General features: G+C 33.6%; 1 protein-coding gene across 3 annotated transcripts; it reads left to right on the top strand.

The window, feature by feature from the left end:
* The first annotated feature begins 1,774 nt into the window (after positions 1 to 1,774).
* Positions 1,775 to 24,590, top strand: TYRP1 (tyrosinase related protein 1). Of its 3 annotated transcripts, none has more exons than XM_003762148.3 (8): positions 1,775 to 1,853; positions 3,105 to 3,508; positions 5,809 to 6,131; positions 10,497 to 10,701; positions 14,746 to 14,913; positions 17,677 to 17,856; positions 22,137 to 22,283; positions 22,788 to 24,590. In XM_003762148.3, exons 2-8 carry the CDS (start codon positions 3,130 to 3,132, stop codon positions 22,991 to 22,993), a joined length of 1,608 nt encoding a protein of 535 aa, XP_003762196.1. In that variant the 5' UTR covers positions 1,775 to 1,853; positions 3,105 to 3,129; the 3' UTR covers positions 22,994 to 24,590. The 3 variants fall into 3 exon arrangements, with proteins under 3 accessions (XP_003762196.1, XP_031817652.1, XP_031817656.1); XM_031961792.1 differs by lacking the exon at positions 1,775 to 1,853 and adding an exon at positions 1,882 to 2,553; XM_031961796.1 differs by lacking the exon at positions 1,775 to 1,853 and adding an exon at positions 1,882 to 2,553 and having other exon boundaries at positions 3,015 to 3,508.
* The last annotated feature ends 866 nt before the right edge of the window (positions 24,591 to 25,456 follow it).

The following is a 25,456-nucleotide window of genomic DNA, read 5'->3' as shown; positions in this document are numbered from 1 at the left end:
TATAGTTTTGAAAGAAACATATTGAATTTGTTATATACTTATAAACAGAATAAATTAAAAATAAATAAAGATTGACATTTCAAATATAATATTATTTTCTGTTCTAATAAGATTTTAACAATAAATTTTTAGGAGCACTTAGATAGGACAGTGAATAGAGCATGTCCCTGAAGTCAGGAGGACCTGAGTTCCAATCTAATATTTAACACTTATTAGCTATGTGACTCTGGGCAGTCACTTAACCCCAATTGCTTCACAAAAAAAAAGAAGAAATGAACTGTAAATATTAAATAACTATAACAGATAAATTCATCATTACCTAGTAATTTGAATATTGATCTCAAACAGTAATTTCCCTTCTCATCTTTGAAGAAACAGTCAATAAAATGGTCTTGGAGAGGGACTATGATATAGTAGAAAACACATTGGATTCTGGAGACAAAAATTTGTTTAAATCTCCTTGCTAATTATCTAGGTAACCTTGGGCAATTCACTGAAGTATTCTGAACATTGGTGAATGACCATCTTTATTTTTAAATAATTTTGTTTCAATTAAGAAGCTTTTATTTTCTCCCCATGGAAAACAAAAACCTTGTAACAAATAAACATAGTCAAACAAAACAAAACTCCACATTAGCCATAACCAAAATGAGGAACTTGGATTAGATGATTTTTGTGTATTGTGTATTGTAGCTTTCTTTTAGCAGGATGCCAAGACCTCCAGATACTTACAAAAAACATCTTTAAGGACTTAAAATACCTAGGACGAAAAAGACTATCAATTGAAGTACAATTATCTCTTTTTAATACAGATCCCAGAGTAAGGATTAGGTTAAATGGTCTCTAACTTTTAAATTTTCTTCCAGTTATAAATCTTGGAGCTTAGGGGTAAAATAAAGAATTGTCGATGATGGTCCAGAAGAAATGCAAAGCTGATCTGTAGGGATGCTTCCAAAAGGAATCCACATAGATACAGAATAAAACTAGGTAGAACAGAGGTCAGAGCATGAATCTGGGCTCAGAAAAATTGATCTTCATGTTATTAAATTCAATCTCTGATATTTATTAACTTTGTGACTATGGACCACTCTCTTATTCTTATCTGCTTCCATCTCCTCATCTGAAAAATAAGCTGATAAAGAAAATGGCAAACTACTCTGTGATCTTTCCCAAGAAAACCTCAACTGGGATCATGAAGAGTCAGATAACTGAAATTAGTGAACAACAAAAACGATCCTATTTAGATGTTTAAAAATAATAGTAACAATGATAAAAATTAATACTTTTAAGTAAAAATGGAAAACAATTATGGAACATTAAATAGTCCAATCCAATAGCCTCCAAGAGAAAAGGTCCCTGTAAGGAGGTCATTAGAACATAGAAGAAATAAAATATTAAAATATTCAATCTGCTAAAATTCTAGGTAAAGGTAGAACATTCCCCCAATGGTCCACTAATATTTATAGGACTAGGCCTCTGTTCATGGATATAAAAATCTATATCTAGGATTTTTTGTCCCAAATTTATATCAAAATTATTAAGGTAGTGAAAGGGTTGCTTTTTTTATTTTCTAAAATATATCACTCTATATGTGGTGAGCAATAATGTGCTATAGTAAATAAACAACTATCCTGGTAGTTCAAATTAAACCTCAGACATATAATAACAATACCCAGCATTTATATCATATTTGCTTTACATGTGTTATATCATTTAATCCTCACAATACTCTTATAAAGTAGATGCTATTATTATTCCTATTTTACAGATGAAGAAATTGAGCCCTACCTAAGTTAAGTGACTGGCCCATGGACATGAACTACAAACAACAGAGAGGGATCTATGGATCCAAAGTCAGTGCTTTTTCTTACTGTTATTCAAAGCATAATTGTTCCATTCTGAGGAAATAGGTGGTGTTAACCCTTAATCTTAGAACTGAGGCCACTTATTCTAATCAGTCTTATGGAAAAATCACAGGCAGGCATCATGCATGTCTATTGCTGCTACAAACCACAATCCCTCCCTCTAGACATCACTAGGGGAGCATGTGCTCAGGCCCGGAGAATGGACAAATGTGATCGTCTAGTGTGATTAGTAGATAAACTTTGCCTTTGTTACCTCCTGCCCCTAGCAAATTTTCTCATCTGATAATGAGGAAAAGGTCATTAGTCTTATTTGCCATATCTAAAAATGAAAGCTGTCATGGAAAGAAATCTACTCAAAACAAAAGCCCCCTCAGTTTTTCTGACTTGTTTTATTTCAATTATAAGCTTCTGACCTTTCTTTATACCTCTAAGCATCACAAGGAGATCAGCATAGAAGAAATCATGTGCTGGCCAAATACTTACTTAAGGGCCAAAAAAAAACTCACTGAAGCAAAAAGGGGATTAGCAAAGGCTGGTGGGGAAGAAAGCCAGCCTAACTCAAAGCTTGGTTAACACATGAGAGATTAGTAAGCAGTCAGAAACACAAAACAAATTAATAGCTGTTACATCAATGAAAGAACAAGTTAAAGGTGCAGGAGACACGGAACAGAGAAGGACCTGAGACAAGGTAAGGAAAGAAGCAATTCATGACAGAGCTGGAAGGAAAGGAACCAAATGCTACTGAAAATATATGGCTCTTAAGCATGAAAAAATAATTCAACTGAAATCTGCTTTCAGCACTTTTCATAATTCCATGGTTTGGCTTAATTAATAGTGGTAAATTGATAATGAGCTCCTTTGATAAATGGCCTAGATAAGAACCATATTAATTTTTGTTGGAAAAAAGAATATTGAAATTTTAGTGAATAAAAGAGGAATACTTGCTATAGGAATTATGCAAACTGAAATTCCTCATGGTAGATTATTAAAATGATTAAACTGAAATGGTGCACTCTATCTCCTTTTTATTTTATGGAGGGATATGTCGAGAGGCATTTTGATGGTGGAATGGGTAATAACAATTATCTTAGAAACCTGATTTAATTGTATATGATTATATTTTACTTCCCCCCTCTCTCTTTTTCTTAGCTTGATTTTATTCAGGTATTTAAGCTTCATCAGAGGAGAAAACAAGGTAAGAGTTTTGAGGTTGCATTCATAAAGAATTTTCTTCTCCAGAATTTTCTAGCTTCTTGCCTAGACAATGACAATTAGAGGACATCTCTTTTGGCTACTTTGGCCAGTGCTGCTCCTTCACCAGGGTTATGCACAGTTCCCAAGGCAATGTGCTACCCTAGATGCATTGAGAAGTGGTGAATGTTGTCCAGACCTGAATCCAGGACCAGAGCCAGGAACAGACAGCTGTGGCTCATCAACTGGACGGGGCAGGTGTGATGCAGTTACTGCTGATACCCGGCCCCATGGGCCCCAGTACCCACACGATGGCAGAGATGATCGGGAAGCTTGGCCCACTAAGTTCTTCAACAGGACCTGCCACTGCAATGGTAATTTCTCAGGCTACAATTGTGGGACTTGCAAACCTGGATGGAGAGGATCAGCCTGTGACCAACGGGTCCTTACAGGTAATTACTGTGAAATAGGTTAAGAATATTATATGATTACTGAGGCAACACTTGTACAAAGGGGAAAGAGTATTAAGTTGGTACATGTTAAACAAAAATGCTATCCAACACTAGAAGTAAATTCTTTTCTAAAAAAAGGAAAACATTTAATAGAAATAAGGTTATTCAGATAAGAGAATGAGGGAGTGAAGTCAAGAAAAATTAGCACAGGAATAGGAATATAAAATTAGAAAGGACCTTTAAAGTCATCTAATACATTTCTTTCATTTTATAAATAAGGGGTCTGAGGCCTCTTGACATTAAGAGATTTGCCTAATCACACCACAATTAGTAGAATAGCAAAGATTCAAACCCAGGTCCTGTGACTCCAAAAAACAATGACAATAATAATAATATTAGAATAAATGGTGAAAAAATAAATGAAATTAGAACAAGATGAACAATGTATAGTGTCACTATGGTATGATAGGGAAACATTAAATTTGGAGTCCATGAGCCTAGGACAGAATCCCAATCTGTTACTTATCATGTAAATGATTTTTAAGTATTTACTTCAATATATCCGTCCTCAGTTTCCTAATCTGTAAATGAGGGAGTTGTATTACATGACTCTACAATCTCTTCAAGCATTGAATTACATTAAATTATTATAGTAACAATGGAATTATTTTGATATTTCTAACAGAATATTAATCAGTATAATGTTTAATGGATAGTTCACCATATCTCATGGTAGCTAATATTAAAAATAAAAAAGAGAATGGAGTAGAGAAATGTAAAACATTTTTCACATTCATTTCTTCTAACTACTTTGTGTGAATAGTATATAATCAGAATACTTATGCCCCTTTCTTCATAGACCCAATCATAATGACAAGGCTGGGGCCTCATGAGGACTGTGTTTCAAAAGATAGCTTCCATTTAAACATTATATCTAATTACCGTCTCAAGGCAAGCCCATGGCCCAACCAAGAATAAATGATTTCCTTGCCTCTTATAAGAGACCCCCCACTGTTGCTACAGCACCATGGTAAAACAAGAAGGCTATATGGCAACAACAAGGATGCCTTTTAGGTCTAATTCCAAGAATGATAGGGATGCTATTCAACTTCACAATCTTAAAACATCCTGCTTGACCAGTAGTTATCCAAACAATTATAGAGATTTATCAACTAATGGATTTTTTTTTAGAGTTAAAATTTAAATTTATAATGATTCCATTTCTATATAGTTTTCCCAAGGATTTATTCACAACTACCCAATAAAATGAATATGGAAAATGTTATTATCTCTGTTTTATAAGTGAAGAAACACTAAGTTGAGAGAAATAAAATGACTTCTTCAAGTTGAATCAACTAATCAGTAGTGGGAATTAAAAACTAGATCTTCTTGACACCAACTCCAGTGCTCTTTCCACTATTTACTGAGTACCTGTACTTTAATTCAATAATTGAATGTCAGTCAAAACTCTTCAAATACAGAGACTTCCTTCCCTAATTCACATACAAATATCCTTTCAGCTTTTTTTTTTCATTCATCATTATCTGTCAGAAAGAATAATTCAAACTCACTGAAATTGTTTGACTATTTTACAATAGATTCAATGGGGTCTTCAGCTTCAAAGAATACTCCTTTGTGCAGTACTCTTTTATAAAAGACTCTCTTCTGTAGTGTGTAAAGAATGTTGACAATATCTATACTCACATTCATTTATGTACATCTGATTCTCTTATAGGACTTTAAGATTCTGAATTCTCTCCTGTTTATGGGACTTGGGGTAGGGTAGCAGGGGTTGCTATCAATAAACTTGCCCCAAAGACAAACAGGTCATCACTTCATTTCAATTCACTCCACTTAAAGCCTTTAGCACAATACCTGGCACATAGTTAGTACCATATAAATGCTTATTTCTTTCCATATCTCTAACCTTATAGCTCCTTCAAAATAAGAGAAAACAGAGATTACTATGGAAAAAAGGCAACTGGTAGTCTTTGATGTAAAACTTGACCCATTATTGAATTAAGAACACCAGATTTAGTGTCAGAGAATGTGGGGTCAAATCTGACATATGCTATTTGATCCCACTATTATTCTGGAAAATCATTTCTCCTCTACTGGTTTCCATTTCATGATGCATGAAATGAGGGCCTCAAACAAATTGATTTCTAGGAATTCTTCTACTTCTACATCATAGTTAAACTACTGAAAAGTTTATTTGAATCCCAGTCTTCAAAGACATATTTCTCTATATTGTATATTGTTTTCTAGTATGGATTAATACTTACTTCTTATCTTTCAAGTTAGGAGAAACCTTCTAGACCTGAGTAAAGAGGAAAAAGATTACTTCATCCGTGCCCTCAACATGGCAAAGAGCACTACTCATCCCCATTTGGTCATAGCCACTAGGAGATCAGAAGAACTACTGGGGACGGATGGCAATACATCACAGTTTGAAAATATTTCCATTTATAACTATTTTGTGTGGTCCCACTATTACTCAGTCAAAAAGACTTTCCTTGGGGAAGGGCAGGAGAGCTTTGGAGCTGTGGATTTTTCACATGAAGGTCCAGCATTTCTCACCTGGCATAGGTACCACCTACTGCAATTGGAAAAAGACATACAGGTGAGCATGGGGATAAATGCTAAAGAGTTAACTTTTAAGAAACAGCTTGAAAACAAATTGCTTCTGAAAAACAGAAGCCAAGTTTTCCACTGACCACCTAGCTGCTCTAAAGCAAAACAAACAAGCAAAAAAGAAAATATAAATATGCTGGATAATTTTATTGTGCTATGGAACAGCTCCTTTCACTTGGCACAGATATCCTTTTTTTACACAGCTATTTTCACCTATATCCACATTTCAAAACCTCTTCCTATCTGAGTCTAAAGTGGAAATTTGTGTGAAATGTTACAGTGTTCTGATCTCACTTTTCATTGAAGTGCTTTTTTCTCTATGTGGCAAAACCTTAACATGTCTGTCTACCCAATATCCTCTAACTTAGGCAAAGTGATTTCCTGATTACTACCTAGGAAAGGATAAAAATTCTTTAAATCTGTTTCTTAATTGAGGGTCCTTGTGCTGTTCATACTGTACTATCACTTGTGACAAGTGCTAGAAAGCTTAAAATCAATTAGAAAAATAGCAGAGGTGAACCAAGGAAAGCACCAAGTACATATTGTTGAAATAGTGAAAGCTTCTTTGTATAACAAAAGACATTATAAAATCATTTATATCTTTAAACTATTTTGAAAGCATTTTCAGAATCTGATTTAATAATTTTTAAAGCAGGTGTGACAATTTCTGTTCATTGTTTTGCTTGCACTCAAAAAATGAATGATTGAAGAGGGGCTATCCAATTCATTAAATCACAGAGCTAAAGATAGTTCCATGAAATATTCTCTGTGTAGTTCCAGGATGATTAAATGATCTCAGCTGATACTTTGGGCTTCATATTTTATAGCTCTGATTACAAGTAAGACATTTAGAGGATTATGAGTAGATAAATCTGTCATCTATAATTGGGTGCACATCCCTGTGCCCTCAAGTTATTTTCTCCTGGGTACATCATAATGAAAGGGCAGCTGGAAAATATGTAAAAGCTTCAATTTTGCCTATGTAAACTCCAACCACCCTGACTAGCATTCTAGAAAGCCAACTGCCCTGCAAAGCTGGTCAATTAAATCCTGACATGCTATGTTGTAGAAATGCCACATGAAGAAGCTAGCACTTCAGAATGTTAATTACCAAGCCACAAATGTACTCTTGATGATTACTTTAAAAGGTTGTTACTAATTTTGAGAACAAAAATAATTGTTTCAAAGTGAGAAAATTCTACAGTGGACAAAAATCTGGAAAAATATTTTCTAATTGTCCATTTTTTCAGAAAACATCAGAAAGGACTTTTTAGAATATGACTTACTATTCCAAACAGAAGCAATCCACTGAGAGCAGAGAATAGGAAGAAACAGAAAATAAAAACAACACTTAGACTTAAAAAGCAAGAGACTAAATGCAGTTTTCCAAAGAACAAAAAAGTCTTATTAGAATTCCTAAGTAAAATAAATTATTATATTACATGGAATTCTTTCATGAACATATTTTAAAATGAGGTACTAAGAAAAACCAAACAGCAAAGCTAAGGAAAACAGATCGAAATTGACCAAATTCTTATTACAAAGTAGAGTATGTAGAACAGAGGCATATAAAATTTCCTTATCAATGTAATTGTTATACATTATAGCTAAGCCTTTACTAACACCTTCTCTATTCTTTAAGAAGTCCCCAGAAATTATCAAGGTTTCTCTCTAGTACCCAGTTTGGGTCTTTATTCTTTACTTGAGTTGTTAAATTTCACAGAAAGTTATACCATCTTACCTGTTAAGTAGCTAACCAATAAATGCTTGTCAAATATTTGAACTGAATTGAGGAATAGTCCTGATCAGTACAAAGATGTCAGATAGCATCTCAAGTTAGTTGATCAGAATTCTGTTACAGAATTCTGCAATACAATCTAGTTTTTTGTTGTTGTTGTTGTTGTTTGTTTTAATATAAAGCATCTAAAATACTCAAGATAGAGTGCTAGACAAATAGATTACAAAGACAAAAATTTGACACTGTTTTCTGGATGCTTTCAGAGACAGACTATAAAACATATGTACCAATCAATTAAAACAAGATCATTTAAGAAAATACTAAAAACTAGAGAATGAAGAAAGGTTTTATAGTACCTACATTATGCTTTGAAGGTAACAAGGTAGTCTCAAAAATGCAAGTGAGTAGAAAGTACATTGCAGCATGGAGGACAAGATTTGTTGGTCTGGCAATGAAAAGTTCATGGAAAAACAGTAGTCCAGGTTGACTGGAATGTAGAATCCATAAGAGGAAACCAGTTTGGGAAAGTTGGTGAGTGTCAGATTGTAGAATGAATTTTGATACCAGGCTGAAGAGTTTATATTTTATCCTAGCAGAAATAAAGAATAAAGAGAGTAGAACAATAAAATGGGGACTGAGAAAAGGCTATATATACTAAAACTCAACTGAAGCATTTTCCACATGGTAGTGACATGATCAGATAAGTTTTATGGAAACTAAATTGTCAGTTGTGAAATCCAAACACCAACTCCAACTCTAATGATGACCTTGACCTTCCCTTTCCCCACATGCCCTGAGCTCAGTGCTTTTTTGTTGTTGTTGTTGCTCTTTCCCTCTGGGATGATTAATTGTGTCTTCCCAAACTGAAAACAATAGTTCTCTCTATAGATCTATCTGTTTATTTGAGAAACCATGTCCTAATTAATTTGAGAGTTGTCATCTCTAGATAAATCTTAAACTAGAAATTGAGATTAGGAAATCTTGAGAGATAAAAGTGGTCACTTTTCCCAACTTTTCCTAAGATGTCACTGATATCGACTTCTTTGTTTCTTACCTGTTATGCTATCCTTTATGTACTCCTGTGGTAAATTAAAAGCCAACTGAAAATCTCAAAATTCCTTTAGATAACTTGCTATGTCAGGTCTCAATGCATCCAATTTGTATAGGTTTTAATGCTCCCTCATCCAATCTGATCCTATTATAGTCTCTGGTCTCTGAAAAGATTTATATTTAATTGCTAGAGTCCTAATTCTGATTATAAGGGAATAAATAGTTTTCATTTATAACATTGTTTGTAATCTTAGGATTATCTTTGATGCCTCTTATTTTCATGATTATTTATATCCAGTCAACTGATTCTATCTCAATGTCACTTGTCACATATATCTCCTCTTAATTCCACTGCTTTTATCCTATTTTGGGCCCTTTGTTACCACTCTCTGGGGTCATAAATCAAGACTCTTAACAGGGGTTTCTTCTCCACTCCGTTCTCCTAGTAACCCATTCTATTATTCATAATAATACCAGAGAATAATTTTCATTTGTGATTTAAAAAAATCTCCATTGACTGAAGAGTAAATTTCAAATTTCTTAGTCCACAATTTAAAGCTTTCCATAATCTGACAATATACTATTTTTCCAGCTTCATCTCAAATTTCTAGATGGCACATACTCTGTACACCAGCAAACTAGTGTACTGAATATACTACTCTTCCTTTGTTGTACCTTCATTAAGTTCTCCTTGTTCCCTGTGCTTGCAATGTCCTCTTCCCTCCTCTTTTTAAACTGTGAATTCCTAACTCCTTGTAAAGTAGACTAAAGCCCTATTTTCTCTAGAAAGCCATCCTTAATTGCTCCAGTAGACTTTCTGTCTTAACCTTCACCTAGCACTTGACTTTGTACCTTATCCTACCATAGTGGTCTGTGTTTCAGTCTTATCCCTGAGAGTGTAAGCTCCTGAATGGATATGGACTATGTGTTTTATAAACTTTCGATCTCCCTCTGTAAACACAATGCTCTGCACCTAGTAGCTGTTTAGCTCATTTTACTAAGTGAAGAGTTATTGACTGAAGAGTTGCTATTTCACTTAACTGTTGAATACTGTTTTGCCTAAAGCTATGTTTTCAAGCAACCAATTAACACCATTAGGTGGGTTTTGACTGCATCTTTTATTCCCATCTTGTTAGTCTTCCACATCTGCTTCAGACAGATGCTTGTAGGCCTTTACTTCATTGGTAGAATAAACAATAGAAGGAAGTATAAACGTCTAGTCAAAAAAAAAAAAAAAAAAAAAAAAAAAGGTGTCATTGACAATTGCTGCTAAAACCAAAGTAAATTTTACAGACTAAATCCTTTATATATTTAAAGAAACTTTCAAATGATTTGCCACATACCATATTATATAATGAGCCTTATTTTCCTAGATAGTCTTTATTTGTGTAAAGGTTCATTTACATATGTTGGTCCTGTCTAGGCATTACCAATACATTATGCAAAAACTAAGTAAACAGAGAACTAGTTATCTAAATTTCTATCTGAGAGTGGCTTTAGTAGAAAGGAAAATTTGACCTGCAAAATATTTTATTACAAAACACTAATAACCTTTCTATGATTTAGGAGATGCTACAGGATCCCAATTTTGCCCTTCCATACTGGAACTTTGCTACTGGAAAAAACACGTGTGATATCTGCACAGATGACTTGATGGGTTCAAGAAGTAACTTTGATTTTTCTCTGATAAGTCCGAATTCTGTCTTTTCCCAATGGCGAGTTTTGTGTGAATCTGTGCAAGATTATGATACCCTGGGAACCATTTGTAACAGTAAGTTCCAATTTCAATAAAGGACTCCTTTAACAGACAAAGATAGTAAACAAATAACCTGGAAAGGAGTGAGATTGATTATGCCTATCAATACTTTAAAGAGCTAGGATTCCACTATTATGTACAGAGCAGATGCTAGTACTTTTGGTGTATGGAAAAAAAAACTACATCTATTTAATTTTGGAGAATTAGGAGTTTTATTAACTAGCAGATACTTTCTTTAGTCACATGATTTCAAAGCTGAAACAGAAGTTAAATATCACATAGGACTCTTCCTTTTGTAGACACAGAATTCAAGAGTCTTGAAGAGGTCTTCAATATCATCTAACCTAATCCCCTCCATCATCTTACAGATGAAAAGACTAAGTCCAGAAAATGGAAATAACTATCCCCACCTGATTTCGAAAGTAAGGAATTCAAATGTAAATAAAGAAATTAAGAATAAATAAAAGTGAGAATTTTCTAGCTAAAAGGATAAGATATCTCACTTTGAACAGACATAAAGAAATTACATTTACATAGCACCTACTGTATGCCAAGAATGGTGCTAAAATATAACCTCATTTGATGCTCACAATAACCTTGGGAGATAGGTACTATTTTTGCCTCTACTTTACAGATGAGGAAACTGATATTAAGTGATTTGCCAAGGATTATACATCTAGAAAGTACCTGAAGTTGGATTTGAACTCAATATTTTTTGACCTCAGGCTTAGGATTCTATCAGCTGGGCATAGTACCATTAGGAGTAGTAATATGTGAAATCAATTTCTGTAGAAGTTGTTTTATGTTGTTTAAAAAAAAAACCAAAAGGATATGCTGTATTCTTATATGGGGAGTTAGCTTGGAATGGCCCTGTCTCAAAACAAGAGGCTGGAACAGAAGGTTTCTCAAGGCTCTGTTAAGCCCCATTACTTTTTTATATCTCTCTATATAACTGTGTTTTTGTTTGGAGACTCCCATATCATTAAATCATGATATTATCATACTGAAAATAACATAAGATGATCAGTAAAATTAGAAAAGAAAAAAAGAAAGGAAAGGATGTAAGTAGGGAAAGAAGGACAGAGGAAAGATGAGAGGGAGGTAAAGAAGGAAGGCATAAAGGGAAAAAAAGAAGAAGGAAGGAAGGAAGGAAGGAAGGAAGGAAGGAAGGAAGGAAGGAAGGAAGGAAGGAAGGAAGGAAAGAAGGAAGGAAGGAAGGAAAGAAGGAAGGAAGGAAGGAAAGGAAAGGAAATAAAAGGAAAGAGGGAAGGAGGGAGAGAAGAAGGGGAGATAGGAAGGAAAGAAAGAAACAAGGAAACAAAGAAATAAAGGAGGAATTGAACTTCATTCAACCCTCTTTTTTCATGTAAGTCAATAGTAACTGAAATATATCTTTTTATTTTGGCCTAGTACTTTACAATTTCTACAGTCATGTCATATTCATTATCTAAGCTAATCCTCACAACAATTCACAGCAACAACTGGAGATTTGAAAAAGTTTGAGTAACTTTTCCAAGTTACACGATTAGTAAATGCTGAAGCCAAATACAGAACTCTTATGTGTGTGTGTGTCCACGCACTCCTTATTCTGTGCTCTTTCTTATTGCATTGTTATCTTATTATAAGGTTCTACTCATAATTTGTAATGTACAAGTATTTAGGGGAAAATCAAGGGATTTAGAAAAAGATAAACTCTATATAAGCAATACACAAGCACAGCCTTGCTAAGTTTTTCCTGAAAGGCAAATAGGTACATAGATTAGAGAGAGGAAGAGGGAAACTAAGAGGGAGAAGCAGACAGATCGATAACAATACTACCCAAACCCCTAACCTACAAAGCAGTGTTTTTGAAATTTTTTTTAACTAAAGAGCAATTATGTGGTTGATCTCTCAATGATGTCCTTTTTAAAAATAAACTAACTTTACCATTATAGTAAATCAGACCAAACTCGTTAACATTGTGGCAATGTATTTTTTAAGAATCTTCATAAAAATACATGTTGTTTTTTTCATGTTGACATAAAGTAATAGAAGGAAAAGAAATTCAAAGATTAAAAAATAAAATAGTCACCTATACTTCATAGAAGTAGAAAAAAAGAAACTGAAAAACATCTATGGGGAAGTATTTTATAATGTTGGATTAAAGGTAGTGAACTAGAGGTGATTCTAGAGGGGAAAAATAATCAAAGAATTCAAAAGTATTTGCTAAAATAGTTAGTCATAATTTATAAGGCCATAACCCTTAGTTAAAATAATATGCTTCCTCGGGGGAAAAACTATTATGAATTATGGCATGTTCTCTCTCTGGTATAGTCTGGCTGACTCCTTCTCTTCCCCTTCTCTTTACCTCTCTCCATTTCTTACCCTTTTTCTCAGTCTTTCTCTCTCAATCTTTCCCTCTGTTTCTCCCTCTCTGTCTTTTTCTGTCTACTCCCCACCCCCATGCTCTCTCTTTTCCTTTCCCTCTCCCTCTTCCTCTATCTTTCTCTCTCTCCCTCTCCCTCCCTCTCTCTTCTCCCTCCTCTCACTTTGAGGAATACTCAGATGTGGAACTTCCTCTAAACAGAGAGATTAACAAGTCTTTCTTAATATGTTCTTTAAGACAATTGCATGTCTGAGACGACAATAAGTGTTTAAATGATTTGCTCATGATCACACAGCTAATCCAAAATCTAGGGGATTTGAAATCAGATTCTTCCAGATTCCACATCTGGCCATTTATTCGCTAAATCATTGTCACTCACCTATGTAAAGTCATTGTTTTATTATTTTCTTTTAAGTCAAGTCTTGGTTCTTTTTTGCGTAAATTCTCTATTTCACATAATTGGTTGCATCTTTGTAGATGCTTGGGATAATATTTAATCATCTAGAGATAGCTATTCTGAAAGAAATAGAATAAATCACATTTTATAGCACTTGCAGGTTTAAAAAGAACTTTCTTTACAATAGTCTAGTGGGGCAAGTAACTTGAGAACAATTGAGAAGTTGAAAAACTCAGTGACATAGTTCAATGGAAAGAATTCTGCTAATTCTGCTTATAGTCCAAGAGCCTCAGCTCTGATCCTGCTTCTTCCCCTTAATAGGTAGGTGACTGAGCATTTTCCCTTTCTTAGGTCTTAGCCTCATGCCTCTAAAGTCCTTCTTTCTCTAAAATTATGATCAGATGCTCATTTGCTGACATTTTAAAATCTCTTTATTCCATATCAAGTATTCTTTCAATCATAACAATTCTGCCTTTCAAGAGAATCTATTTTAAGTATGTTAAGTAAAGCCTAGATTTGAGATGGGGTTTTATTTATTTAGCAATTTTAAATTATATTGATATTTTTGGTTTTGACATCACTTACATGTTCTCCCTCTCCCAGGGACCCATCCCTTAAAACAAAAACCAAAATAGAAAGGGAAAACCAGTTTAGCAAAATAAACCAAACTTTCAATTAAAAAAAGTTTAATATTATATATAATGCTCCAAATCCACAGTCTCCCATTTCTACCAAAAAAAAAAAAAAGTTTAGAAATTAACTCTTCATATTTCTGTGAGTTGTTTTTTTTCTTTTTTTTTTTTTTGGGAGGAGGGAGGGAAGTCTAATGATGAAGAGGAAGAAGAGGAGGAAGAGGAGGAGAAGAAAAAAAAAGATAAGGATGTCACTGTTTAACACTTTTTCTGGTTCTCTTTACTTCACTTTGACTCGGTTCCTATAATTCTGCCTGTGATTGGTGTGGGTATTTCTTTAGTTAATAATCTCAGCTACTTAATCAATGTTCTTTTCAAAATATTCGTAAGGAAGAAATGATAGTTTACTTTTAATGCATTCTCTAGAGGTAGGCCTAAACATGTGTTTGCTTGCTTGCTGCCTGGCTTATTTGTTTGCTTGTTTATGGGGAAAAGAGAGTTTTATCTTATGTCTCTTTTCTATTCTTGGTTCATTCTCACCTTAATATCTCTACTCTTTCTCTTCTACCTCGGGGAGCTGTCTTCTGTTGTTGGTACTGTGCATTTGTAATTTTTTAGAACTACGACTAGCTGTAAAATGTTTCCTTTCTTTCCATGATTCTCAGGCACAGAAGGAGGACCTATTCGAAGAAACCCTGCTGGAAATGTAGCCAGGCCCATGGTGCAACGTCTCCCCGCACCACAGGATGTCGCTCAGTGCTTGGAAGTTGGTTTATTCGATACTCCTCCCTTTTATTCCAATTCAACAAATAGTTTCCGAAACACAGTGGAAGGCAAGTAAACAAAATGAGAGCTTTGGACTCCTTCTGCTTCAAAGGAGTTCGAAGGAGGCTTTAGATACCATATGATGGCATTGGAGCTTCTTTGTGTTCATAAAACCCTGATGAAATCTATGAATCCCTTATCAGAAAAAACTTTTTTTAAAATGTGAAACATGAAATACATAGGATTATAAAAGAAACAAATTATAGTGAAATATGGTTATCCAATTTTTAAAAAGAAAATGTTTATGGACCACAGGTTAAAAAACCCTGATAGTCTAACTCCTTAACAGTAACATAAAATATTCCAGTTCAGATATAATAATTTCAAAAATCACCTTGATCTTGTGGCTTTTTACCAATTAATCACTATTGTTTTCCCCAGGAAGAATTTGCGAACTGTAGACTTCACACTGTAGAACTTCATCTAACAATCTTAAAAAGACAGGCCTCAGATTATAATACAGGATTCCAAAGCAGGAGCAAAGTCTATTTTCCATTGAATTCAGAGAACCAATTCAAAGATATAAGAATTCCACATATTTGTTTGATTTCCAGCCTTCTTTCTTTCCATATCTAGGCTGATTTCAATTCTTTTTAGTTTATTTTAATCAGTAATTAGGCAAAAAGGATTAGAGATAGAGATTAATGAATAACAGCTATATCGTGACTGAAATGGGTGCATACTGAGTATAAACTGTAACTCTTTTTAGAAAAAAAACCAAGTGCTACTTACTGATATTAAATTTAAAAAAAAAAAAAAGAATAATTTTGATAGGCTGCTGTGGGAAAAAATAAGCTAGTGAAGATGACTTCTAAAATTTCAATTAGTGATGGGAGGGAAAATATGTGTGTGTGTGTATTTCCCTTCCCCTCCTCCTTCATTCCTACATGATCACCAAAAACAAAAAGAAAGGAAGAAAAGAATAAAAGAAGGAACAAAAGAAGGAAAAGACTTTGTTATGTTAATGATTTTTTAAAAATCTTTCTTGTTAATAACAAGGAATCAATATTAACCCAGGATTTTGTGTGATATGAGTAGTCCATTAAAAATGATCAGATTCAAATTAACTCACTGAATGAGTTGTACAAAACTGGATAAACCCTTATAATAAGGTGATTCAGAACACTGAAAGAAGAAGGCACCCAGTGATTCAGGCTTAAATGAGGCATATCCCTGGAAAAGTTCTGTATCAAAAACACAACACGGATACAGAGGCAATTAGCAAAATTTGATAAACATTTTGAGACTAAGATTTCCAGATGGTTAGAACTAGTGCAGAGATGGCAGGGTAGCTTCTCTGAGAAATCGTAGCTTCCCCACACCATAAGGTAGGTTTCTAAATATAAATGTGCTGACAGTCGTTCATCAGGAATAAGGTAGGAAGCTGAAATAACAGCTGGTGCATTCGGATGGGTATATATGATAGACTGGGTAGTAACCCTCAGAATTGTGTCAGCAATTTTCAATTGAATTTGAAGTTTTCCACTTCCTTTATTTCTTCATATATGGAAAGTAGCTGCCTATTGTTTTAGTCTTGAGTATTCTAAATATTTTGTTTGATATTCTTAATGGTGTTTTTTGTTTGTTTTTAACTTGGAAATGCACATTACTGTTAATCTCCTCCCTTTTTCTATTCTGGCTTAGTCTCAAATCCTTCACATGGTCATCTTTGTGAATAGTGAGTTAAGGTGACAGATTTGGGAATCAATTTAATGAATAATCATATTATTCCAGGATTTAGCTCTACAAGAGATTTTTGGGCATTATTATCCAGAGGATCAGCACATTGCAGGATAAGGCCCAAATCTATCCTCCCTTTGTTCCTGTTTTTGTATGACTTTCTAACTAATATATATACATATATATGCATATATATATGTACATATATATTGTATGTATATATTTAAAAATATAAAGCATTTTAGAAACTTTTTTTAATAAAAAACCATTCATCATTCATGTGCCCATATGAAAATAGGAGACAGAAAGAAAAGGGCCAGATTTGATGAGCAGGCCATAGTTTGTTGACTTCTGATCTTATCTAATTCCCTCATTTTACAAATGAGGAAACTAAGACTGGGATTTGTAAAACAACTTGCTTTCCCAAATACAGAAAAATAATGAGGAGAAAAAGCAGGATTGATATACAAGTCCCTGGATTCCAAATTGAATGCTCTTTCTACCATACTACACAGTCTCTTAAAGTCAGTGTATGAGACTAAACCAGTAGCTCCAGTAGTGTGTGCAGAATACATTCCTCTGTAGTCTTTTCTAATAAGTATGTGAATTTCACTTCTTCTTGTGCAACAAGAGAACTGTATGGATCTGCATACATATATTATATTTAGGATATACTTTAACATATTTAACAAGTTTGCCTGCCATCTAGGGGAGGGGGTGGAGGGAGGGAAGGGAAAAGTTGGAATAGAAGTGAGTGCAGGGGACAATGTTATAAAAATTTACCCATGCATATGTTCTGTCAATAAAAAGCTATAATTAAAAAAAATAAGTATGTGGATTAATGCTTACTAATATCAACTAAAAGAGAGAACAAAACTAGCAAAGAGGCTTCAAATATACATTTAAAATTTCTTAATATAAGTGTAAAAGTAGTATACATTTTGCAGAGTGACAATCAACTGGAGGTTCCTAAGAAACAAGTCAATTACATATATAAATGAAGCAATCTGATGAGCTTTGGGAGAAAATTGCTTCCTATTTTAAAAATTATAATGGTCTATCCATCCTTACTTCTTACATCTTACATCTAGGTTACAGTGATCCTACTGGGAGATATGACCCTGCAGTTCGAAGCCTTCATAATTTGGCTCATCTGTTTCTGAATGGAACAGGAGGACAGACCCATTTGTCTCCCAATGATCCTATTTTTGTCCTTCTACACACTTTCACTGATGCAGTTTTTGATGAATGGCTGAGGAGATATAATCCTGGTAAGATGTTTTTGTTTATGGTTTTTGCAGGCTCAGCAAAATGAACTATTCTGATGGAGTCATTATCACTAAACTAAGCACTCAACACACATAAAGTGCTCTTTAACATTAGTTTGGAATCGCCATAATTTGCAGTCATTTCCGCAACACTGAAAACCACTTAGAGAATACAAGTATCAAATGTGTTCTGGACAGTTAATATAATTGGACAGTTGTTGCAAAGCACACTAGGACAACACAGGTCATACCCAAGATAACTAAGATTTATATGAAAAATTACCCCCATATCCTCTAGGCTTTTTTTTCTTCCAACTCCCTAAAAGAAATCAATTCTACTATAACTGAATATGAAGAATGACTATTCAAACTTGGGCAGAGTCCTCAGAGACTGAAACAGAATTAGATAGTGTCCTAATACACTGTGCTGTTTTATATCACATGTTGGCTTCTCACAAATGAAAACTTGATTGCAAAGTTAATCCTTAATTTTCCTACCCCCATAGTATAACATAACTTTTAAATCTGTCATAGATAAAATATTTTAAATTTCCCACTAATCTAGTTCACTGTCATTCTAATCTCGTAGTCCCAAATGACTTTCCAATTAAAAGAAGCTGTTTCTATTGGTTAAAAGAACATGAATGGTTCAAGGAGTAGAAATATTCTTTCTTTCCAGAGTTTTCTCATCTGTATGGTGAAGAAGCTATGTTTTCTTCTGATTTTATCAATTCCTATCTAAGATCCTAATTAAGATATAAGATTTTCTTGTGCCTCTACTTCACAACATAAATATACCAAAATTAATTTTCATTAGCTCTTTCCTTTCTTCTCTCATGACTCTATCCTGACAAAATGGTTATTTTTATATAATTCACAAATGAAAATGGCAAAAGATTATTGCAGTCTATGTAATCATATTAGCAATAACTAAAATTTATATCAGACTTGAAATTTCACAAAATGTTTTATAGCCATCTCCTTTTATTCTCACAAGTCTAAAAGTTTATGATTCCTTATTTTACAGATGAGGAAACTGAGGAAGACAGAGTAAGTGACTTACTCAGGGTGACACAGTTAATAAATATCTAAGGCTCAATTTGAACTTTGAACTCAGGTCTTCTTAAGTCCAAGTCTAGTACTCTCTCAAATGTACCCCCCTATTGCTTCTAAATTCAAAGTATCATTAACATATATGATAAAATATTCAAAGTATAGTATCAATAAAAAACAATTTACAACTTTTCCTAAATATGCCATTTACCTGAATGTGGCCTATATAAAAATATTTGTAGGAATTTTAACTTAGTAATTTATAGCCACAAAATATATTTATTATCACATACATTTCATAGTAGAAATGCTTGTTGAATGAGTGAGTGAATAAATGAGTGGATACTATGCCAACATATATAGAGAGGACAGTTAAATGACTTACCCAAACTCATAAAGTGGTATATCAAAATTTGAACCCAGGGCTTCTACCTAAAAATCCAGTAATCACAATCCCACTTTGCTGAAGAGGAAAACACAACTGGAGGAAAAATAATAGTAAGCTACTTTGAAATGATTTAAAGAAGATAATTTTTCTACTGAAAATAGATGTTAGACGGTCATTATCGCTCCTGTTACCGGGATAACTGAGCTTGAGCCCAAGAGTTCTGAACTGAAGTGGACTATAAAATCAGTTACATAAGCAGCCGGTAATAAAGTGAGTGGATATAGTGTTGGGCTTAGATTCATAAAGACCTTACTTGAAATCTGGCCTCAAACACTTACTAGTTGTGTGACCCTGGCTTATTTAATCCTGTTCACCTCCATTTCTTCTTCTGTAAAATAAGCTAGAGAAGGAAATGGCAAAGTACTCCAGTGTCTTTGCAAAGAAAATCCAAAAAGGAAGCATAAAGAGTCACCCATGACTGAATAATAGCAACAACAAAAATTAATGGAGTGTTTGCGCTAAGTTAGGCATAGATGTGGGAAGGTGAGCCCCCAAGAATGGGGTGGGGGACAAAAAACCAGATTGTCTGAGGAAAAGCAAAACAGCATAGGTCAGAAAGTAGAGAAGGCCAAAAATCTGATGCCAATCAGGATAGGCCTGGAAAATGAGTAGTAATCATACTTTCAGACTGGATAAGAGATGATAGATATATGGAAAAATGAATAGATAAATAAATCAAGTGAATGAATAAATAAATGTGTCTTAAAAGAAAATAGATGTCAAAGTAGATGATTTTTTTCTTTTGTTTTATTTAATATTTAAGGAGGGATGCTTTAGAAGGATACATATTTAATATTTAAGAGAGGGAGGGAGGAGGGGAAGGAAGGAAGCTCATTTTTAAAAGGAAAAACTAAAAATAAATGTATTCAAGGTAGACATGTAAAAACTAGTTAAGGGGAAAATGAAGAATTAAAACAATTACCTAAATAAATAATGTAATCTAACCATTAAAGTCTTAGAAATATTCTCTATTAATCCCCTTTAATTTGTTTTTGACTATGTCTGCCCTGGATGTCTCCAGGGCAGCTAGATGGCATAGTGGATGGAGTGCTGAGCCTAGAATCAGGAAGATTCATCTTTCTGAGTGCTAATCAGACACTTACTAGTACTATGATCTTGGACAAGTCATTTAATCATGCTTACCTCAGTTTCTCATCTGTAAAATGAGCTGGAGAAGGAAATGGCAAACCACTTCAATATCTTTGCCAAGAAAATCCCAAATGTGGTCCTGGAGAATCAGACGTGACTGAACAACAACCACATGGACGTCTACACATAATTCAATTACATGCAATTCAACAATCACTGAATTGCAAGATGGCACAGAATATGTCTCTTTAAAAGGCAAAAAAATAAAAATAAAAAATGATTGTTGGTCATGCATATAACATCAGTTTTGTAACATGCTTTAACAGATTGAAAATATCTCCTTTCATTTAAAATATGGCAACTTAAATCAACAAATGAATATGTATTAAACTCCCATGTGCAGGACCCTGTGCTAGACCTGGGAAAACAAAAACAATGAGACTGTTCTTGCCCTCGAGAAGTTTATACTTGACTAGGGTAAAATAACATTTGCACAGATAAGTATCTGGGTCACATATGACTGAAAAATGACTCAACATGAAAATAAACAAACACCAAATAATTTCAGAATAATGGATGAGGGATCTGGAAAGATTTCTAAAAGGAGGTAGCAGCTGAGCTGAACCTTAAAGGAAGTTAGGGTATCTCAGAGTATGCAGTGTGAAAAACGTGTGTTCCAGGAATAGGAGATAGACCTCTTTAAGGTCTAAAGATTAAAGTTGGCATTTTTAGTTTGTTGAGAATCTGTTACTCCATGTTGGCCAGAATATAAAGTAAATGAAGGGCAATGGAATGAAATCTATCTGAAAAGTTAGACTGGAGAAGATTAGGGGTGTCAGGTTGTAAAGGTCAACCTTTAAATTCATGTTGAAAAAATCTCCCTCAACAAAGGAGGTGATTTTAGGGTTTGGTTGTAAACTCCTTGTAACTATAGTAGAATATGCCCTCTTTGTGCATTTTAAAAAAGACTTGGAGTTTCTAGTGCAGGATATGATGGTTAAATTTATAACTGTAGGCTTTATAATGAGGATGATTAATTTTTTTGTAGGTTTCGGCAAGTTTCAGTGATTTCATTTATATACACAGAGTATATATATATACACACACATGCACACAAAATTCCTTTATTTTCACACTATTTGTATAGTAAAAGATATATCAGTGTTTCCATTGTAAATCTCTGTTTTTAAAGGTTTAACTTGAACATGCACAGAATGAATTTAGTTATTGATATTGACAGCTAACTATTCAAAAGTTAAGCTGAAAATGTCAAATACCAAATATTCAGTCTAGGACAAATATTTTTCTGTAGGTACATTTGTTTTCTCTTTTAAATGACAAATAGTACTTCTACAAACTAAAACCACATCTTTCTATAGGTTTGAAAAGAAGTTTAATAAATTTATATTCAAATTAGTTTCCAGAGTTTAAAAATAATACAACTGATATTCACTCTTTTCTAATTCAATTTTTTTCACTTTTGGGGTGACATGTTAGTGCTATATTAATATTATTCTTTCATGTTATTCCTAGTTGTCTTTAATGGAACATTTTCCTTGATTTCTTTATCTACAGTGAAAGACTAAAGGGTATTTTAATGTTCTTACTAATATTTCAGTTACCTTAGGAGGAAATTTAGTATTACTCATATCAATTTAATTATATCTCAACCAATTTTTCTTGGCATTTTTAGATATATCAATATTTCCATTGGAGAATGCCCCTATTGGACACAATAGGCAATATAATATGGTGCCATTTTGGCCTCCGGTAACCAATACTGAAATGTTTGTTACTGCTCCAGATAATCTGGGATATGCTTATGAAGTTCAATGGCCAAGTAAGTAACAGTTGTAATACTATGGCAGTACTGGTAGTAGTGGTAATGGTAATGGTGGTGGTGAAAATGACAGTAAGGATGAAGATAAGGATGACATTTATAGAATACTTTAGAGTTTTCAAAGCATGGTACACACATTATCTCAGTTGGTCTCCACAACCTTGGTAGTACTACAAATATCTTATACATTTTATAAATGAGTAAGTGAAGCTTAGAGAGATTAAATGACTCAGTCATGATAATTCAACTGAAATAAGTCATTTTCACTCTAGGGGAAAAAATAAAGATTAATTCTTACCTTTAAATTATTTAACTTTAATATTCTTAGTTGATATTTTGATGCCTTATGTTATTGGGGGATGGGCGATTATAAGTTATTATATAATATCTATCCTATTTAAAAAGGTAGCAGAACATACTCAGAGTTTTTAGAATTTTAACTTTGCTAGATTTTCTTTATATTGGTTATTACCATTTATTTATTCTCATTTTCTTTCTGGGTAGGTCAGGCCTTCAGTGTTACTGAGATCATTACTATCACAGTAGTGGCTGCTCTAATACTGGTGGCAATTGTTTTTGTTGTCACCACTTGTTTTATCCGGGCAAGAAGAAACAAAGATGAATCCAATCAACCTCTCCTCAGTGATCAATATCAACGTTATGCAGAAGAATATGAAAAACTGTCAAATCCTAGTCAGTCTATGGTATAAATAAAGATAAAAGCATACCATATTCCAGTTTTCAACAGCATCATATGAGTCTTTAGACCTTGTTTGTTTCAATGATCAATTAAGTCAATAATGTTTTTTTCACTGCTGTCTTATATACACATGTGATTATGGTTATCAAGTCCATCATAAACAATTGCCTTTAGTGAAGAAGAGCCACTGCAAAACTTGTAATTTAGTGTTTTGTTTATAAAGTAAGGAGATTTTAAGAGGCCATCTTTAAAGGCTCATAAGTTCAAACTCTAGAAAATATGGGATGGAATGAGTTCTAAACTTGGAACCAGGTAGAAGCCAAATTTGTTCTTTCTGTGCAACTTATGTGAACATAAATATTGTGACTTAGCCTCTCTCAGTCTCATCCTCCTACTGGCAAAATGATGGAACTAGTGCTTTTAGTACTTACCTCACAAGGTGTTGTAAGGCTTAAATGAAATAATGTATATAAAGTCCACTTTGAAATGACATACATAAATACTATTGTTAGATATAACATTTTATACATATTTTCTTATTTCAGTAATATCTTGCTGCTGCATCAGTAAGATTATATAGCTAATAAAGTATGACATTGTGGAGGATGATTATGTGTCGCTGACAATATTCTGGACCACATTTTTTTTTTCAGTATACAAACATACTGATTTAAGGTGCCTCGTGAATATGAATTTCCACAACACTATTAAGACATCATAATTCACTAAAGGAAGTTAATGGCTACAAGGCAGAAGACCTTAGGCTAATAATAACAATAGACAAATGTGCTTAAAGTTCAGTGAAAAGTATACCCAAGAACCTAATGAATGTTCTTATTAATTTGTTTTTCATATTGGGATTTTAACTTGAACATGACCTTAAGTCTGGCATCTATAAGATGTTAGCACTTATACTGATGATTGTGACTAAAATGATTTTAGTCATTTTTGCCACAATGGGAGTACATGAGAAACTTCTTAATTTTCAGTTTCAGTCAGGATTACCAAATCTATCACTATTTCCAAAAAGATTTCCTTGCCTTACATGCTGCCTCAAAGTAGCATCCATCACTAAAAGTTCTCTTTTAACTTCACTGGATTGGTGAAACAGATTCTTGTAGTTCACATGTATCATATTACTGACAATCATACCTCCATATTATTCAATTATTGTTATTTACATAGCTTTACCTTGGTTGGTACATTTGGATGTTATTTGAATATTAAATAGTTTAATATTGTTTTTCCTCTTTCTACATCTTTTCTTCATTCACTTTCACCAGAAAATCATTTCCAAAGAATTACATGGAATGACACAATAACAGTCATACTAATTAAGCTGAAAATAAAAATTGAAAGTTAAATAAGATGATTATCCTCATTTCACCATAATCAAGACAAAGAAGCATGACATAGAGAGCTGATCTTGTAATCAGGATTTCAGATCTCAACTTTGCCATATACTAGCTTTGCAACATCAAGCACAACACCATCTCTACAGAAATAATTGATGGAATTCCTGTATTGTGTTCAGGACAAAACATAACTAAATATTAGGATTGATTCTGGGCATAAAATTTTGGGAGGATATTGTTAAGGTAAAGCATGACTAGAGTAGGGAACCCACAATGATAAAAGGCCTCAACTTCATGCTGTATAAGGACTGGTTGAGTAAAATTGGAGTATTTATCCTGTAGAAGAGTTGAAGAAAAATTTAAGAATGACTATCTTCAAGCACTTGAATGTTTGTCATGAGAAAGAAAATTCAATTCATTCTATTTGGCTCCAGAGGGCAAAGGTAGGAACAATGCATAGAAATAGCAAAGAGAGCTGATTTAAGTTTGATGTAAGGAAAAACTTTCTAATGGAGCTATTTGAAAGGCACTGGATTGTTTGTAAAGTAAGGTATTCTCTTTTACCTGACATATTTAGAATAAAGCTGGATGAACATCTGTCAAATATACTATAGACAGCTTTAGGTACTATTTGGGCTAGTTGATCTCTCAGTTCCTCCATCCCTGAGGTTCCTTAAGTTCCCAAATAGTAGGTAAAAGAAGTGTATATGAAAGGACTCCTCCCTACTTAATACTTAAATGCACATGTTCATAGGATTATTGATTTCATGCTAAAAGGGACCTGTAACCACATGAGGTTAAGTGATTCACTCAAAGTCACTAACATGGTAAATGACAAAGTTAAGAACTAGACGCAAGTCATTTGGTTCCAAACCCATCACTCTTTCCATTACATTCTACTGCTTCATATTCTCATTGATTTTTTTATCTTATGAGATGCAAATTTTGTTTCTTTTCAGGATCCCTCTCCAGCAACATTAAAAGTACAAACAACCCTGTTTCATACATTCTGAATATCCTTTTTTCTTTCCAAATATACCTATAACTAACTCATACTAGTTGCTGAGCAGAAGCAAAACAGATCTATATCAAAAATTGTCCATTGTATGTATTTTCCC

Source organism: Sarcophilus harrisii, chromosome 1 (assembly GCF_902635505.1).
Source record: "Sarcophilus harrisii chromosome 1, mSarHar1.11, whole genome shotgun sequence".
NCBI lineage: Eukaryota > Metazoa > Chordata > Mammalia > Dasyuromorphia > Dasyuridae > Sarcophilus > Sarcophilus harrisii.
Note: the sequence above shows the minus strand (reverse complement) of the source record. Positions and strands in the feature narration are given on the sequence as shown.

Coding starts and splice junctions, on each gene's coding strand:
- TYRP1 (XM_003762148.3), top strand. CDS start 3,130: ATGACAATTAGAGGACATCTCTTTTGGCTACTTTGGCCAGTGCTGCTC. Junction 3,509..5,808: donor TGACCAACGGGTCCTTACAG/GTAATTACTGTG, acceptor TTATCTTTCAAG/TTAGGAGAAACCTTCTAGAC. Junction 17,857..22,136: donor GCTGAGGAGATATAATCCTG/GTAAGATGTTTT, acceptor TGGCATTTTTAG/ATATATCAATATTTCCATTG.